Genomic DNA, 15,494 nt, shown 5'->3' with positions numbered 1-15,494 from the left:
AGCTGTAGAAGTTTCATACATATGGCACAGAACTTTAACATAGTCTAGTCCTTGCTCAAATAAGGCTTGCATAACAGCAGGATAGCTAACTGAATAAACTGCCTTTTTAAAGCCTATAAAAGCTATACACACAGACATCCAGTATTAAGGTATAGTGCCATCAAATACACAAAAGACAAAAGACTACGAATATTAAACCAACAAATGCTATTTCTTTGTCCATTTCTCATAACATTTTCTATGTATCCTTCGTTGTTCTCTGGACATATTTCTTTCTTTATTGAATCAGTTTCCATCCTACCACTATTTATAATCTTCCCATGTTGTCCCTTCCCCCTAGCTATTTGTTAGAGACGATGGTAACACTATACCAAAAGCTTGACTTCGTTAGTCTTGATGTACTATTACTGTTCCATTTTGAGTTTCACATTTTGAATAGAACTTTCGTTTATTTCTCATGCATTTACCATCACTACCTATACCATTACACTGATACTGTGCAAAGGAAGAAACACACTTGTCAGTCAAGCAGACTTGGTTTTGAAATGTACACATAATAGTGGCCTTAACAGAAACAAGCAGAGAAGGTTTACACATACAAAAACAGAATAATGATGAATTATGATGTTGTTCCCTAGTTGTTCTGTTTTGTTGTCTAGTAACTAGGTGATCCTACTCTGTTTTACATGTTATTTGTTTCAGATTTTTATATTCTGAAATGCAAATAGATTTATGACAAGCTGAAATTCTACGACTGAGATGTTCAGTAAGTTAAAGCTAGGAAACCACAGAAAAATTGTTTTACATCCGACTTGAAAGTTGTAATTGTGTTACTTACATAAATGTAGAATTTATGTAGTGGACACTCTCTTGCATATACAAACGGGTTCAAAATGTCCCGCAATACTTTCGTTTTCATTGGCCAGTTTCAATAAAAAAGCAGAAATCGTTGTCTAACATTTTGGAATATTCCAATTTCAGCCTAAATAGTTTCATGAAGTTCTGACAGATGCTGGTGCTATATGTAGCCTTCAAAATGGTATTTGTGAAGCAGGTGCATCCCAAGCAGCGAGCTGTCACTGAGTTTGTTTTGGCAGAAAATCAGAGCATTGAAGATCGTCAACTAGTAGAGTGGTACCATGTGGGAACAAAGGCCCTCTCAGTAAGGTGGCAGAAGGCTGTCACATTGAACTGAGGTTATGTTGAAAAATAGGGTTTTTTAGCCAAAAGACTAGGAAATAATATGGTGTACTGGATTCATGAATAAAACCAAATGTCTTTCAGAAAAGAAGTGTTGCATTACTTATTGAATGCCCCACATACATACTAGCATCAAAATATTCAAGAGTTTTGTCCATTTTCTAATATACGTTTCCGGAATTTACATTTCAGTTTTTATGATGAAACACATGTTAGAGGTAGCAAAGTGCATTTAAATATAGCGTGAACGAAAACATTAGATTATGTTACAGGTCAGTTTGTTATAACCTTTATGTGGTCCTCATATTCGTTGATTTTGGCAACTCACAACAGAATTATCAACTTTCAATGTAACCAAAACATTTGTTTGACTATGGATCAGTCTGTCAACCAAGATTTATTTTTATTTTTATTTTTTTTTTGGGGGGGGTGGGGGGTGGGGGGGCAGGGAGGCCGGATGTAGTATCATACTCTAGCCAACATAACAATGATCCAAATTCAAGAAAGGATGACAGATCATTATATTTTGTGTGAATGTGAGGGGGCACCACCCAATTATTAGCTGGTACACAAATAATGATGCTCAATGCATGTACATAAACTTATTGACATTCATCATTAAAAACTGAGGGATGGAAAATTATGGTTTAATGTTCTGTTGATAATGCAGTCATTACAGACTGACAATTAACAGAAGTCCAGGCTGGAAGGGAAGGAAAATATAAATCAGCTTTGACTTTCTTTAATTTAGACCATTGAAATCATTTCAGCATTGACCTTAAAACAAATTAAGAAACCACAGAAAATCTCAATCTGCATGACCAGATGGGAATTTAGCCCCACCCTTCCAAACATGAATCCAATGTGTTAACCACTGTGTCATGTTGCTCAGAATCACACACTCAAATTAACTATGTTAATAACAGCAACAGTTACAAGTATTTTTTAATTGCCTCATTGCACCAACATTCACAGTGTTGCTGCGTAAAAAGACCATTTTATACACAATTCTATGTGTGACTGCCACCAGGCCTGAAGCCACAGCAGACGGCTCTGCTGAGGCTACTGTTGGCCTCACTGCAGTTAGTGTTTAAAAACTTACTGTAAAATCAATGACACACATTTGAAACTGTACATGACAATTTGTCAATAATCGATACTGTGCTGAACAGATCCTTTCTTCAATAAAGAACATTGATGCCACAGTGCTTGGGAAGAATAAATGTATACAGTAGGGTAACACACATTGGTTGTATGTCAGCAAGTGAATAGGGAAAGCAGTCATTCAAATTTATTCTACTGCAAATGTTTTTGAAAAGCTTTTAGTGGATGTTGTGTATTACTAGAATTCAAATTAATTTAATGAATTTCTGGGTATAAAAATGTGTAAGAATTATTTGTGGTGCAAACTAAAGAACAAATTGCAGAGGTTTTGATGCAGTGTATGGAGAGCAGTGACCCGATGTTATATTTACATTAAAATGAACAGTCGAGATTGCAATAATATTTCTTTATTGATCAGTATCGGCTTATATACAAGCCATCTTCAGAATTTTTTGGCTCCCTACAGCTGGTGTTGATGGTGCCTCAGATCTCTCGTGGAAACACTGCAGTGTACAATTGTGGTACACTGAGAAATCAGAGGAGCCGTCAGCACCAGCCAAAGGGGGCTTGTATATAAGCCGAAACCGCTCAATTTTTGCAATCCTGACTGTTCATTTTAACGTAAACTTGCAGAGGCCTGTTTAGGGAACTAGGGGCATTAGTTACTGCTTTCAAATAATTTCTTCCTTAATGAAATCTTCCATTAATATATATCTGTTTTTCAAACCAACATGAAATCAATATTAGAAGTAGGAATAATCTTCACAAAGTCTTGACGTCATTTACTTTAGTCCAAAAAGGTGTCCATTTTTCAGGAACACACATTTTCAATAACTTGCCAACACAGATGAATTTCTTAGTAGAAACTACTGGTGTGTGTGTGTGTGTGTGTGTGTGTGTGTGTGTGTGTGTGTGTGTGCGCGCACGTGTGCAACCTTGACTTCTGCATAAATTCAATGTAGTGTTGTAATATGATTCTTTTATTACGTGTTTATTACGTTATAAATGAAAATATGTTTTTTTCTGCTTCAGACCATCTCCACGACAATCATTCCACTTGGGATCTGCAGAAGGTACATTAGTATACTCGTATTTGTTTTTCGTTGTGTATTCTTGTTGTTCTGACATGTTCTATATCCTTGAAGATCTCCTCACTATAGGCCAATTGCAATGAAAAGTACATCTAATTTAACATAAATTAGAATCGTACAATGATTTGAAACATTGTTAAACACAGGTATTGATTTAAAAAATATAGTGAAAGCTGTAGACAGAAAAACATTGGAATATGTTATTAATGACAACTCTAGCATTTTCCAGACAATTTATATTTATATATGCATATTCTGCAATATTCGGAGTATTATGCCTTATACCTACAAAGTATTCTCTGAGGGCCCACTTACAAGATAAGATTTTCTACAACACGTGGCACATTATATCTCATACTCGTCATTAATTGCTTACCTCAGCTTTCCCATATGGAATCAGAACAGGATTGATCAAACCAGGGCCTTTCAAGAATGCAGGCAGTAACTGCCTTGTAATGAAACTTCGTGAATCTGGGCACAATGCTTCATAGTAAACAGCAACTTCAACAGGACTGAGAGGTGTTCTCAGAGAAACAAGACCACCCCGGTCAAGTGTAGCAGGGCCCTGGAAAAGCAAAACAATACTGTAAGCTAACAAGAGAAATTAAATAAAACACCTAAACAGTTCAGTAATCCTGAAATTAATTATTTAATACTAGTAAATATTTCAACACTTAACAACTTTCATTAAAATTACATGTTGGTTTTTCACAAAGCAAAAGAGTAAGCCTACACACAAGTTTGGTATATGATTGAAAAACGCAAGTTTCGTTTGTAATGCCATGTGCTGTAACAAGATCATACTTCTAAAATGTTTTGCTCTATATAGATCAATTACACTGATGTGCGATGCTCCCCCTCCCCTTCCTCTCACCCCCCCCCCCTCCACCTTACTAATAGAAAATTCACTGTATTTCTTTCACTGATTGTGAAAAATAAGGCATAACAAATATCTACTATGTTTTCGAGATTTTACTGTCAGTTGCAGAATGAGAACTGTAAGCCAACAAATGTATGCTGTCATATAACACAAGGGGTTGAACTTACTGCGTTAGTAATTGAAGATAAACTTGGAACAGTCCTTAATGCTTCCCACAGTATAAAACAAATAACGGCGAACAAAATCAATTTCACGCGCATAACATTGGAAATCACAGCCATTTCGCACGCTGTAAGTAACAGACTATTTTATTACATTAATTTAACACGCATATCCGCCTTCTTTTTCGACTATCACAGTAAGTAAATTCACGTCAAGACGGTAGGAACATCACAGCCAACCCAGGTGTAACGGCTGGCAGGTGTTAAACAAGCACTTTACTACTCCCTCATTTCATCCGCGTACAGCTTCCAGCTTGCTACTGAATCGGCATCTGTCCTCAGCTTTTGAAGGCGTAGGACTAGCGCGCAAGCGCTACCAACAAAACAGAACGCGAAAACTGTGAAAGGCAACTTCTTTTATTTTATTTTGGCTAAGTAATTTCAGTTTATTCCTTAAGCAAAGCATTTATTTTAAGAGGGGGCATATTTGGCAAACGGCAGTATTTTGGTTCCCGAGTACGCAAGCATCTTCAGCAACACCATTTTTAAATTTTAATTGACGAATTGGTTGCCGAAACTAAATATGTCAAATAAACATTTAGAACTGGGATGACACGTTTAAGACCAGAAGACGTATATACTGCATTTATTTCATTGTGTGCATTTCGCTCTTCTAAAAAATGAGTCGTGACATTAAATCCTTGTGGAGAGACATTTAAGATGCCGAAATTTGCTCGTAATGCACTTACGCAAATGAATTTTTTGTTTCAGCCTTACAGTTCCTTTGTTGTCACAGCTAATACAAACGTTAGCATATACACAATGACAACGATTACTCTTTCTTAGCGAAAGTTCACTTCTCATAATACTTTTAATTCTTCTCTTTTCCCACAATTTTGTTTCTTATCATTGCCTCTTTTACGGTTTTATCGACTACATAATTTCTGAGCTTCTTTCGTTTCTTGTTAGAATATGTGCTATGGTACTGTAATGTTAATAACCATGAATCTCCAGTTTTGTGACATTTTATTTTACTGTATATCATTTAATTCATAGCGCGCTTGCTGCAAGACCACAGCAGTAGCTTTCACTTTCTCTCTTCAGTTTCTCCCTTTTTTTCACGTTTTTGTCATTGTAGCTTTTGTGGAAGGAAAGTACTACTTGCAGTCAAATAGTACCCGATTTCCGTGTATAAATGTTTTGCCGCTGTGCACAATGCATTTTCTTGTCGATACTACCAAGTGTATCTACAGTAGCGTTGTATCTCGCGCTTGATTAGATGCTAAACGAATCCTACTTTCTTTCTCGGTTGACTGCTTAAATTACCCTGTCGCTTTGTGAGGGATCCACAAAACTACGATAATTACGGCTTAATCTTTAACTCTTCATACTTATCATGTTAAAAGTTAATAAATGTAAGTAACGAATCATCTGAAAGCTAGCTTCCTCTTGCTCTCTACATGCAATGATTGGCGGTTACACATCATATTTAATAGTACGATTGTTACCTGTTACTGTACACACGTCTCTAAATCTGGTCGCGAGCGAAAGAATATTGATGTCATAGTTCCCATTTTTTCGCTGTTTTCAGTGTGCTTATCATAAGGAACCATTCAGTGAGATGGAATACCACTTTAATGTGGTAGGCGTAACGAAGGTTAACATTTATTTCTAGCAATAAGTCGAACTTTAATAGCAGCATAAGCATTAAACTGCTGGTTCCATCTCGGCACCAACCCACCGTCTCTCACCTACACACTACTGTGACATGACGCTAGGCATCCACAGTTAAAATGATTTGTTACAGTAGGTCGTTTTTTATATAATCCTATTGATTCTGATTTTTACACATGGTCACTATTAGCTTCTAATATGTGTGCGTTGCATTGCATTTAGCGCTAGGTGTTACAGATAAATTTTCGTTTCTCGATGTTTTTCGGCAGCAATTGTCACAATATAACTCGCTGTGTAAATTTTATTACGTCCATTTGTACATGAGGGTTTTTTTATGAGTCAATGCATATTAGAGATAATAAGATTTAGTATCTATTTTCGGTATGTTTTGCGTTCACAGTTTCCTCGCGATAAACGGAATATGATGCGAACTGGTAAGTAGAGAGACTGACCGACTCATTCCCATACTAAAAACTATTTCGACCTGCGAAAATTTGATCACGTGATCTCGAAAGACCTTACGAAATTTTGAAGGCAATTTGTAGCGGAAAATTCTTCCAGGCACAGTTTCAAATACCGGTATCCGTTTGCCCATCAGATTGAATGTAGGAGGATCTGGGAATCAAAATAAGAAAATACCATTACCAAAGTGGTCGTGCACTATCTTATTGTTTATAAACTTTCACAGCTTGTTTTATAAAGGCAATAAGTTGTCGATTCATCGTTGAAGCATTATCCGTGTGCTTACAATATCGTCCTTGACTGTCAACACATGGCTGTAGCCAGTGTTTCTGTTTGCAAGGTTTTATGCTGTTACTCGAAACAGATTCTAAATCAGATGATCCTGCTGACACGAATGAAGTCGTTTTCCGTTTCCCTTCCCGTAAACTTGAAACTGATGAACAGTGCATCTGCAAATCAAAATATTCATGCTGTTGCTGTACTGCTTACTTTCTGAGAAATTACCATCTCATACATCAACGAATGAGCGTCAGTTTAAAGTTGTGGATGGAAAGAGGATACCTATGGACATATCTGTTATCACACGCAATGTATCTACTGTATGTTGAGGTGGCAAAGTAGGAAAGGTGAAACACAGAAAGCCCCAACCACCGGTTTCAGAATAAATGTTATACGTTCGGCACATACGAGATTACTGTGCAGTGCGAAATCGAAAGCGGATGAAACAAAGACCAAAGCGAAGCGTGGACGTCTTTACTTTCACTGTAATTCAGTGTACGAACTGCCGAAGAAAATAAAGTGTTTCCAGTTCCACGATAACGTATTTGATAATCCCTGAGCGCGCTACGTGGAAGAACCGACTTCGATCAGTAACGGTCATCTGTCGTGATATGCAAATGACATAGGAAACAGTCCACGTATTCACCAAAGCAGTAATATATGGTGAGTCAGCACTGCGAGCACCTAACTCCACTCCACATAGTTCAGCTGGCACGTACCTGGGCGTGTGCGAGGTTAATCGCACCTGCAATCGCGAACCCGTACAGCAGGAATAAGAGGAATGCCATGGCACACGTCCGAACAACAGCAAGGCAGCTGACGCTTTGCAGGCAGGCCGCGTCCACGCAGGCTCTTATACACTCGCGCGTCTGAAGGTGAAGCAAAGAGAAATGCTGAACCGCTAACGTCTTAAGGCGCCCGTCGTAACCAGGTTGCCTCTAGCACGGCCGACTTTCTACGGCTCATGTGAACTGCAGCTTCTCCGAAGCTGTTTACTACTCCTTCTTCACATTCGGTTTAATACCAAATAAACTGCGAGGTAAGAAGCGGTGTTTTAATTGTCTTTTAAAACACTCGCGAGCTCGTACAAATGAAAACGTTAGCATATAACTGGTGTACGTGTGGCAGTAAAACGTTTTATGTGCGATTGTGTGATTTCTGTCTTTTTGAACAACAGTTTTCATTGCCCTAGTGACGGAGAGTGTATAGAGCTTCAAAGATGTTTGATAATGACCGTATTGTGGTGCCGGTTGCTTGAAGTGCGCACTCGCAAAGTTATCTTTTGACCAGTATTGCACGTATTCTTTTCCGCACTATATCTTGATGATAAATTTGAAACAGCGTGTCAGATATTATAACTGGCTCGGAGACCCCTTCCTGAAACACAGTAATTCTTTATGTTGGTCTAGCGGCGACAGGAGCATCAAGTTTCAAAGATGTTTGACAATGACGGCATTGTAATGCCGGAAAGTACCGGCATTAATGATTAGTCTAGGGATATACTACCCCCCCCCCCCTCTACGTATCGCTTACACAGGTATCGCGAGTAAAAGATTAGAACAATTACTGGACGCACTGAGGCATTAATTCTTCCCGCGCTTCATATGTGAATGGAACAGCAAGAATCCTTATCAACTGGTACAACGGGACGTAGCCTTTGCCATGCACCTCACGGTGGCTTGCAGAGCATAGATGTAGACGTAGATGTCAAGTACACACTTGCAATGTTGTTTTTTGACAATTGTTCCACGAGTTCTTTCTTGCACTGTAGTTAAGATATTCAGTTTGAAACAATGTGTCAGACATGGTAACTGGCTAGGAGACACGATCATAAAACACGGTGACTCATAAAGGAGATTTTATTTAGGACCGTACTATGGTCTAAATTCGGTAGTGAGTCTAGTTTTATTAAGTAATCTATTATATTAAAGGCAATGTTCTGACTAACTGACACCCGGAACAAACCACTAGAAATGGAAACCTGAAATTTGGAGAGTGTGTTGATCTTGTACTGTCGGTGTCATTCAAGAAAGGATTTTTGGGAATTCCATCCCTAAGGGTGTGAAATAGGAGACGAAAGGTTTTTTGAAAATATGTCGCTATTAAAGCAGCATTGTAGCTATAACTACGAAAATTGGTATTTGGTTTCTCGGTAAGGAATAAAAAATACGTGTTTTGCCATTTTTTTAAATTAATCCGTATAACGAGGAAATACTGAGTGAAAGATTTTGAAAATAAATCATTATCAAAGAACTACTAAAGTATTTATAAAGCTACATCTACGAAGATTGGTGTTTGACTTCTCGGTTAGAAAAAAAATAAAAAATATGCCTCAGTGTTTTTGAAAATTCAACCCCCATGGGGGTGAAATAGGGGATGAAAATTTCTATCAAATTATTTAATTATGAAACCATTTTTAAAACTAAATAAAAGAAAATTAGCATTTAGCTTTAGAAATAAAAAAGTACGTGATTCAGTGTTTTTGGAAATTCAGCCCCTAAGAGGTTAGAGTAGTGGAGGAAAGTTTTTATGGAAATGTTTGATTACTGAAGCATTTTTTTAAACTAAATCTGTGAAATTTGTATTTGGCTTCTCAGTTAGTAATAAGAAACATTTGTTTCAGTACTTTAGGAAAATGAAAATTTGTATGAAAATATTTTGTTATATTTAAAAAAACTTAAGGCTAAATCTATGAAGACTGTCAAGGAATGAATACGTGTCAAGGAATGAAAGTGTTAATGGAAATTTCACCGCAGGAGTAACAAAGACCTCCGACTGCAGCTACCAGAATCGCTTTTTGGTCAGAAGTACATTCGGTTCAAATGGCTCTGAGCACTATGGGACTTAACATCTATGGTCATTAGTCCCCTAGAACTTAGAACTACTTAAACGTAACTAACCTAAGGACAGCACACAACACCCAGCCATCACGAGGCAGAGAAAATCCCTGACCCCGCCGGGAATCGAACCCGGGAACCCGGGCGTGGGAAGCGAGAACGCTACCGCACGACCACGAGATGCGGGCCCGTACATTCGGAAAAGACCGTGCTTCTGTGGCCTTAATTAGGGCGAAAAGTTTAGGAGGCGTTGCATTTGTGAACAACATAAAAAGTCGATTAAAGAAAAAGAAGAAAAATCTGCGCAGAACGTACAGCCTACGCGAGCGAAGCAGCGCGCGCCCGGCAAGTCAAAGGATAATGGCAAAGTCGCTATCTGAAAATCAGTTTCGGTACAGGAAATGTATGGGTGCAGTGGACGTTATCATATCGCTAAGATTAATCGTAGAAACCGATTAAGGAAAAGATAGATGCCATTGTAGATTTCATAGACTTTGAGGAAGAATTTGACATTATGAAATGATAACAAGATTATCAGGCGTTGAACGAGATACATGTTAAATATAACGAATGAAACGTGGTATGGAATATGTACAAAGCTTTGTAAGAACGTATTGAGCTCTGGCAAGAGACATAGATACAAAGAGGAATCAGACAAGAGTATTCACTTTCATCAAGTTATTTTGGGTTCTCTCGCAATAAGTCTCAGATGACGTATGAGAAAAATTGGGGGACGAAGAAGTACGAGTACCAAATACTGTAAAAGCATATAGAATGGACCTTTAGTGTTTTGTGAATGATATTGCATTTCTTGCTGAATGTGCTAGAAACCCAAAAGAAATTGGATTGAAAACGAACAAATAAAAAGTCAAGGCAATTGTGAGTGGACACAGTATGATGCAGATACTTTTCATATATCCGAAGCAAGATAAATCTTATGAGCAGAATTAACTCGGTTTCGAAAGCTTTCAACGAAAAGAAGAAATATTTCATCTCAAACAACATTAATATGGGATTAAAGACACAACGATCTGAGTCATATCTGTTCTGTTTCCCTTAAAAAAGAAAAGGTAAAGCTGACATAAGTATGAATGTCGGTTTCAACACCACAGTGCTTTACTAATCGTAACTTGGCATATTTAACGGTAACAAACATTGGCAGAGGTGAAAGAAGCGATTAGCGGTAGATAAAATTCTTAGAGCGGAGTGAAGATCGAAGCCGAGACATGGATCTTTAAACTGTCATCTCAGCACTGAGCCACCGAGCGTTACTTCATAGGTCTAAAACCTGGCAATAGGAAAGAAGTTTAGGATGTAACTTCCCGCCATGATGAAGTTATCACATAATAGAAGCTCGGGTTTTCGAACGGTCGGAAAGGAATCTGCCGCTTCCTTTCAAAGGAATCACGGCAGAATTTTGTTTTACGGGGAATGACCTTAATCTGGATGCTCTGACAGTGATCTGAAGCGCCGTTCCGAACACGAATCCAGCATGTTAAAGACTACACCACTTCGCTCGATGGGAAATTTGGAGAAAAGGGGAAAAGAGAGATACACTATCTGATCAAAAATATCCGGACAGTGTTATGTAATGTGGAACTGACCACTAGATATCAGGAGAGGCGGCCGGCCAATGTAAAGGAGGCGAGCAGTAGTGTGTTGTCAACAGAGAGACAGCAACAGCAGAATGAGTCGATCAGGAGAGTTCAGTGATTTATTAAATAAACATTTTGTAAAGTACGAGGCGTGTTTTTTAAGTAAGTGCCATTCTGAAACTAAAAAAGACGTGCTAAGATATACCAATAATTTTATTTTTACATGAAAGCCTATACCTTAATCTACGCACTGACACCATTACAGTCTGATTCTTCCTTGTTTACGTTGAGTACTGAGTGTTTAAGATGCCTCCGATAATCATGAGTCCCGCCGACTGTGAAGTACGGGCTGTTATAAGATTTCTTAGTGCTAAAGGCCTAAAAGCGATCTATATTCATCGTGAGATCTGTGCAGTATACGGAGAAAACATTATGAGTGATGGAATGGTAAGAAAGTGGGTGAGAGCATTTTAAGATGGCCGCACAAATGTGCATGATGAAGAACGGAGTGGGCGTCCTTCGGTCGTTAATGAAAGTTTGGTGCAGGAAGTGGACAATAAGGTGAGAGAAAACAGACGCTTTACGATTTCCTCCTTGCGGGATGACTTTTCCTAATGTTTCTGGTAGTGTTTTGTATGGAATTGTGACCGAGCACTTGAATTACCGAAAATTGTGCGCACGTTGGGCACCGAAAATGTTGACGGATGTGCACAAAACCAAAAGTTTAGACAGTGCATTGACTTTCCTTGAGCGGTATCACAACGACAGTGATGATTTCTTTAGCCAAATTGTTACGGGCGATGAAAGATAGGTGGCCTACGTCACACCAGAATCAAAGCAACAGTCTATGGAAGTTGAGCAAGGGAATCGTTTTGCTGCAAGACAATGCCCGCCCGCATGTGGCGAATCAGACCAAAGATCTCATCATATCTTTTCGATGGAAACCTCTAGATCATCCTCCGAACAGCCCCAATCTTGCGCCCAGTGACTACCATCTGTTCCTGCACTTGAAGAAACACCTGGGCGGTCAGCGTCTTCAAGACGATGACGAAATCAAAACAGTGGTGGTGCAGTGGTTAACAAGTCAGGCGGCAGACTTCTATAATGAAGGTATTCAAAAACTGGTACAACGTTATGACAAGTGCTTCAGTATTGACGGAAATTATGTAGAAAAGTAGATTAAGGTACAGGCTTTCAAGTAAAAATAAATTTATTGAGGAATCTTAGCACGTCTTTTTTTAAATTTGAAAACGGTACTTACCTAAACGACACGCCTCGTAAAAAAGCTTTTAATGCCTAGGGCAATTTTCCTATCGCTATTAAAGTACGATAACTACTCTGAAGAGCCAAAGAACTGGTGCACCTACCTAACATCGTGTAGCTCCCCCGCGAGGACGCAAAAGTGTCGCAACACGATGTAGCAAGGACTCGACTAATGTCTGAAGTGGTGCTGGAGGGAATTGACACCATTAATCTTGCAGGGCTGATCATAAATCCATAAGAGTACGATGGGGTTGCAAGGCATCCCACGTATGCTCAATAATGTTCGTGTCTAGGGAGTTTGGTGGCCAGCTGAAGTGTTTAAACACAGAAGAGTGTTCCTGGAGCCACTCTGTAGCAGTTCTAGACGTGTGGGGTGTCTCATTGTCCTGCTGGAATTGCTCAAGTCCGTAGGAATGTACAATGGACATGAATGGATGCAGGTGATCAGACAGGAAGCTTACGTGGTGTGGCTAGAAAAAAACCGGACTAGTACTGGTGAAACAATAAAACGAATGCAATAAGGCTGAAAGTCGCGTGGCCTGTCCCGTGACTCTCGCTCCGCCTACTGCTCGAGTTTCATCTGCCTCCTGCACTCAGTCTGCCCATGGCGTCTGTTTTAAGTAGTTGACGTTTTGTCTGTGCGTCGGAAAATGTTGAGTGTACAGAAAGAACAGCGTGTTAACATCAAATTTTGTTTCAAACTAGGAAAATCTGCAAGTGAAACGTTTGTAATATTACAACAAGTGTACGGCGATGATTGTTTATCGCGAACACAAGTGTTTGAGTGGTTTAAACGATTTAAAGATGGCCGCGAAGACACCAGTGATGACACTCGCACTGGCAGACCATTGTCAGCAAAAACTGATGCAAACATTGAAAAAATCGGTAAACTTGTTCGACAAGATCGCCGTTTAACAATCAGAGCAGAGCAGCGATCTTGTCGAACAAGTTTACCGATTTTTTCAATGTTTGCATCAGTTTTTGCTGATAATGGTCTGCCAGTGCGAGTGTCATCACTGGTGTCTTCGCGGCCATCTTTAAATCATTTAAACCACTCAAACACTTGTGTTTGCGGTAAACAATCATCGCCGTACACTTGTTGTAACATTGCAAACGTTTCACTTGCAGATTTTCCTAGTTTGAAACAAAATTTGATGTTAACACGCTGTTCTTGCTGTACATTCAACATTTTCCGACGCACAGACAAAACGTCAACTACTTAAAACAGACGCCACGGGCAGACTGAGTGCAGGAGGCAGATGAAACTCGAGCAGTAGGCGGAGCGAGAGTCACGTGACAGGCCACACGACTTTCAGCCTTATTGCATTCGTTTTATTGTTTCACCAGTACTAGTCCGGTTTTTTTCTAGCCACACCTCGTATGTACGTGTCACTGTCAGAGTCGTATCTAGACGTATCAGGGGTCCCTTATCACTGCAGCTGCACACGCCCCACACCATTACAGAGCCTCAACCAGCTTGAACAGTCGCCTGCGGACATGCAGGGCCCATGGATTCCTGAGGTTGTCTCCCTACCTGTACACGTCCATCCGTTTGATGCAATTTGAAGTGAGACTCGTCCGACCAGGCAACATGTTTCTAGTCATCAACAGTATAATGTCGCTGTTGACAGGTGGTCCAGGCGAGGCGTAAAGCTTTGTGTCGTGCAGTCATCGAGGGTACACGAGTGGCCCTTTGATTCCGAAAGCCCGTATCGATGATGTTTCGTTGAAAGGTTGGCATGCTGTCACTTGTTGATGGCCTAGCATTGAAACCTGCAGCAATTTGCAGAAGGGCCGCACTTCTGTCACGTTGAACGATTCTCCAGTCGTCGTTAGTCCCGTTCTTGCAGGATCTTTTTCCGACCACAGTGATGTCGGAGATTTGATGCTTTGCTGGTTTTCTGATGTTCACGGTACACCCGTGAAATGATCGTACGGGGAAATCCCCACTTCATCAGTAACTCGGAGATGATGTGTCCTATCGCTCGTGCGCCGTTCAAATTCACTTAAATCCTGATAAACTGCCACTGTAGCAGCAGTAACCGATCTAACAACTGCACCAAACACTCGTTGTCCGATGTAGGTGTTGCCGACCGCAACGCCGTATTGTACCTGTTTACGTATATCTGTGTTTGAATACGCATGCCTATATCAATTTCTTTGGCGCTTCGGTGTAATTTCGCTTGCTATCTGCAACCGTCTTCAGATAGTTCAAAATGTGAAGAAGCGGTCAGTATGCATTGGAAAGCATCACATTAGCTGTAGTCATGCAATAACACACGTTCGTAAATACCAAGACAATAACAGTACGTGGTTTAAAAACCGTGAGAAAGCCATGTTCTAGACCGTAATCCCGCAGGATGACGGTAATATAGGAAAATGTGAAGTCTCATGAGTACAAGTTGCATCAAAAGTTCATTATTTGTACTACAACAGCAGGTATTACCGTGAGAACAGTACATGTAACGGTTCCAAAATTTGTGAGCTATCCCACAGCCTGGCTTATAAAAGACTGATCCTGCATGGCATTTGAGGTAATCATCTTCATGCAGCGTGCACAGGTTGAATAATAATTGGAAAGTGCTGCAAGCCCGCTAGTCTGACAAGACACAACTTGTGAACATTTTATAAAGACGACTTTCTTCGAACCATGCACAAACAGTGCGAGCTGTGTGACACGTTGCAGTGTCCTGTTGGCAGATGCCATCGTACCGAGGAAAAAAAGTGCATGTAGGGGTGGTTCAAAATGGTTCAAATGGCTCTGAGCACTATGGGACTTAACTGCTGAGGTGATCAGTCCCCTAGAACTTTAGAACTACTTAAACCTAACTAACTTAAGGACATCACACACATCCATGCCCGAGGCAGGATTGGAACTTGCGACCGTAGCGGTCGCGCGGTTCTAGACTGTAGGGCCTAGAACCGCTCGGCCAATCCGGCCAGCATGT

At 39.9% G+C, this 15,494-nt stretch overlaps 1 protein-coding gene across 2 annotated transcripts in view; it reads right to left on the bottom strand.

The window, feature by feature from the left end:
- The window catches only part of LOC126187412 (gamma-interferon-inducible lysosomal thiol reductase-like), a 31,823-nt gene extending 24,102 nt beyond the window's left edge, over positions 1-7,721 (bottom strand). Inside the window, exons 1-2 of one of the 2 annotated variants that reach the window (XM_049928479.1) lie at positions 7,571-7,721; positions 3,772-3,960 (exon numbers count right to left, since the gene is read on the bottom strand). In XM_049928479.1, coding sequence (XP_049784436.1) covers positions 3,772-3,960; positions 7,571-7,639 — 258 coding nt within the window. In that variant the 5' untranslated portion in view covers positions 7,640-7,721. Of the gene's footprint in view, positions 1-3,771; positions 3,961-4,442; positions 4,771-7,570 lie in introns of those variants that run through there. The other variant, XM_049928478.1, reaches the window with a different exon arrangement.
- Positions 7,722-15,494: the final 7,773 nt, after the last annotated feature.

This window comes from Schistocerca cancellata, chromosome 5 (assembly GCF_023864275.1).
Source record: "Schistocerca cancellata isolate TAMUIC-IGC-003103 chromosome 5, iqSchCanc2.1, whole genome shotgun sequence".
In the NCBI taxonomy this organism is placed as follows: domain Eukaryota; kingdom Metazoa; phylum Arthropoda; class Insecta; order Orthoptera; family Acrididae; genus Schistocerca; species Schistocerca cancellata.
The sequence above is the reverse complement of the archived record's forward strand: the minus strand, read 5'-3'. Positions and strand labels throughout refer to the sequence as shown.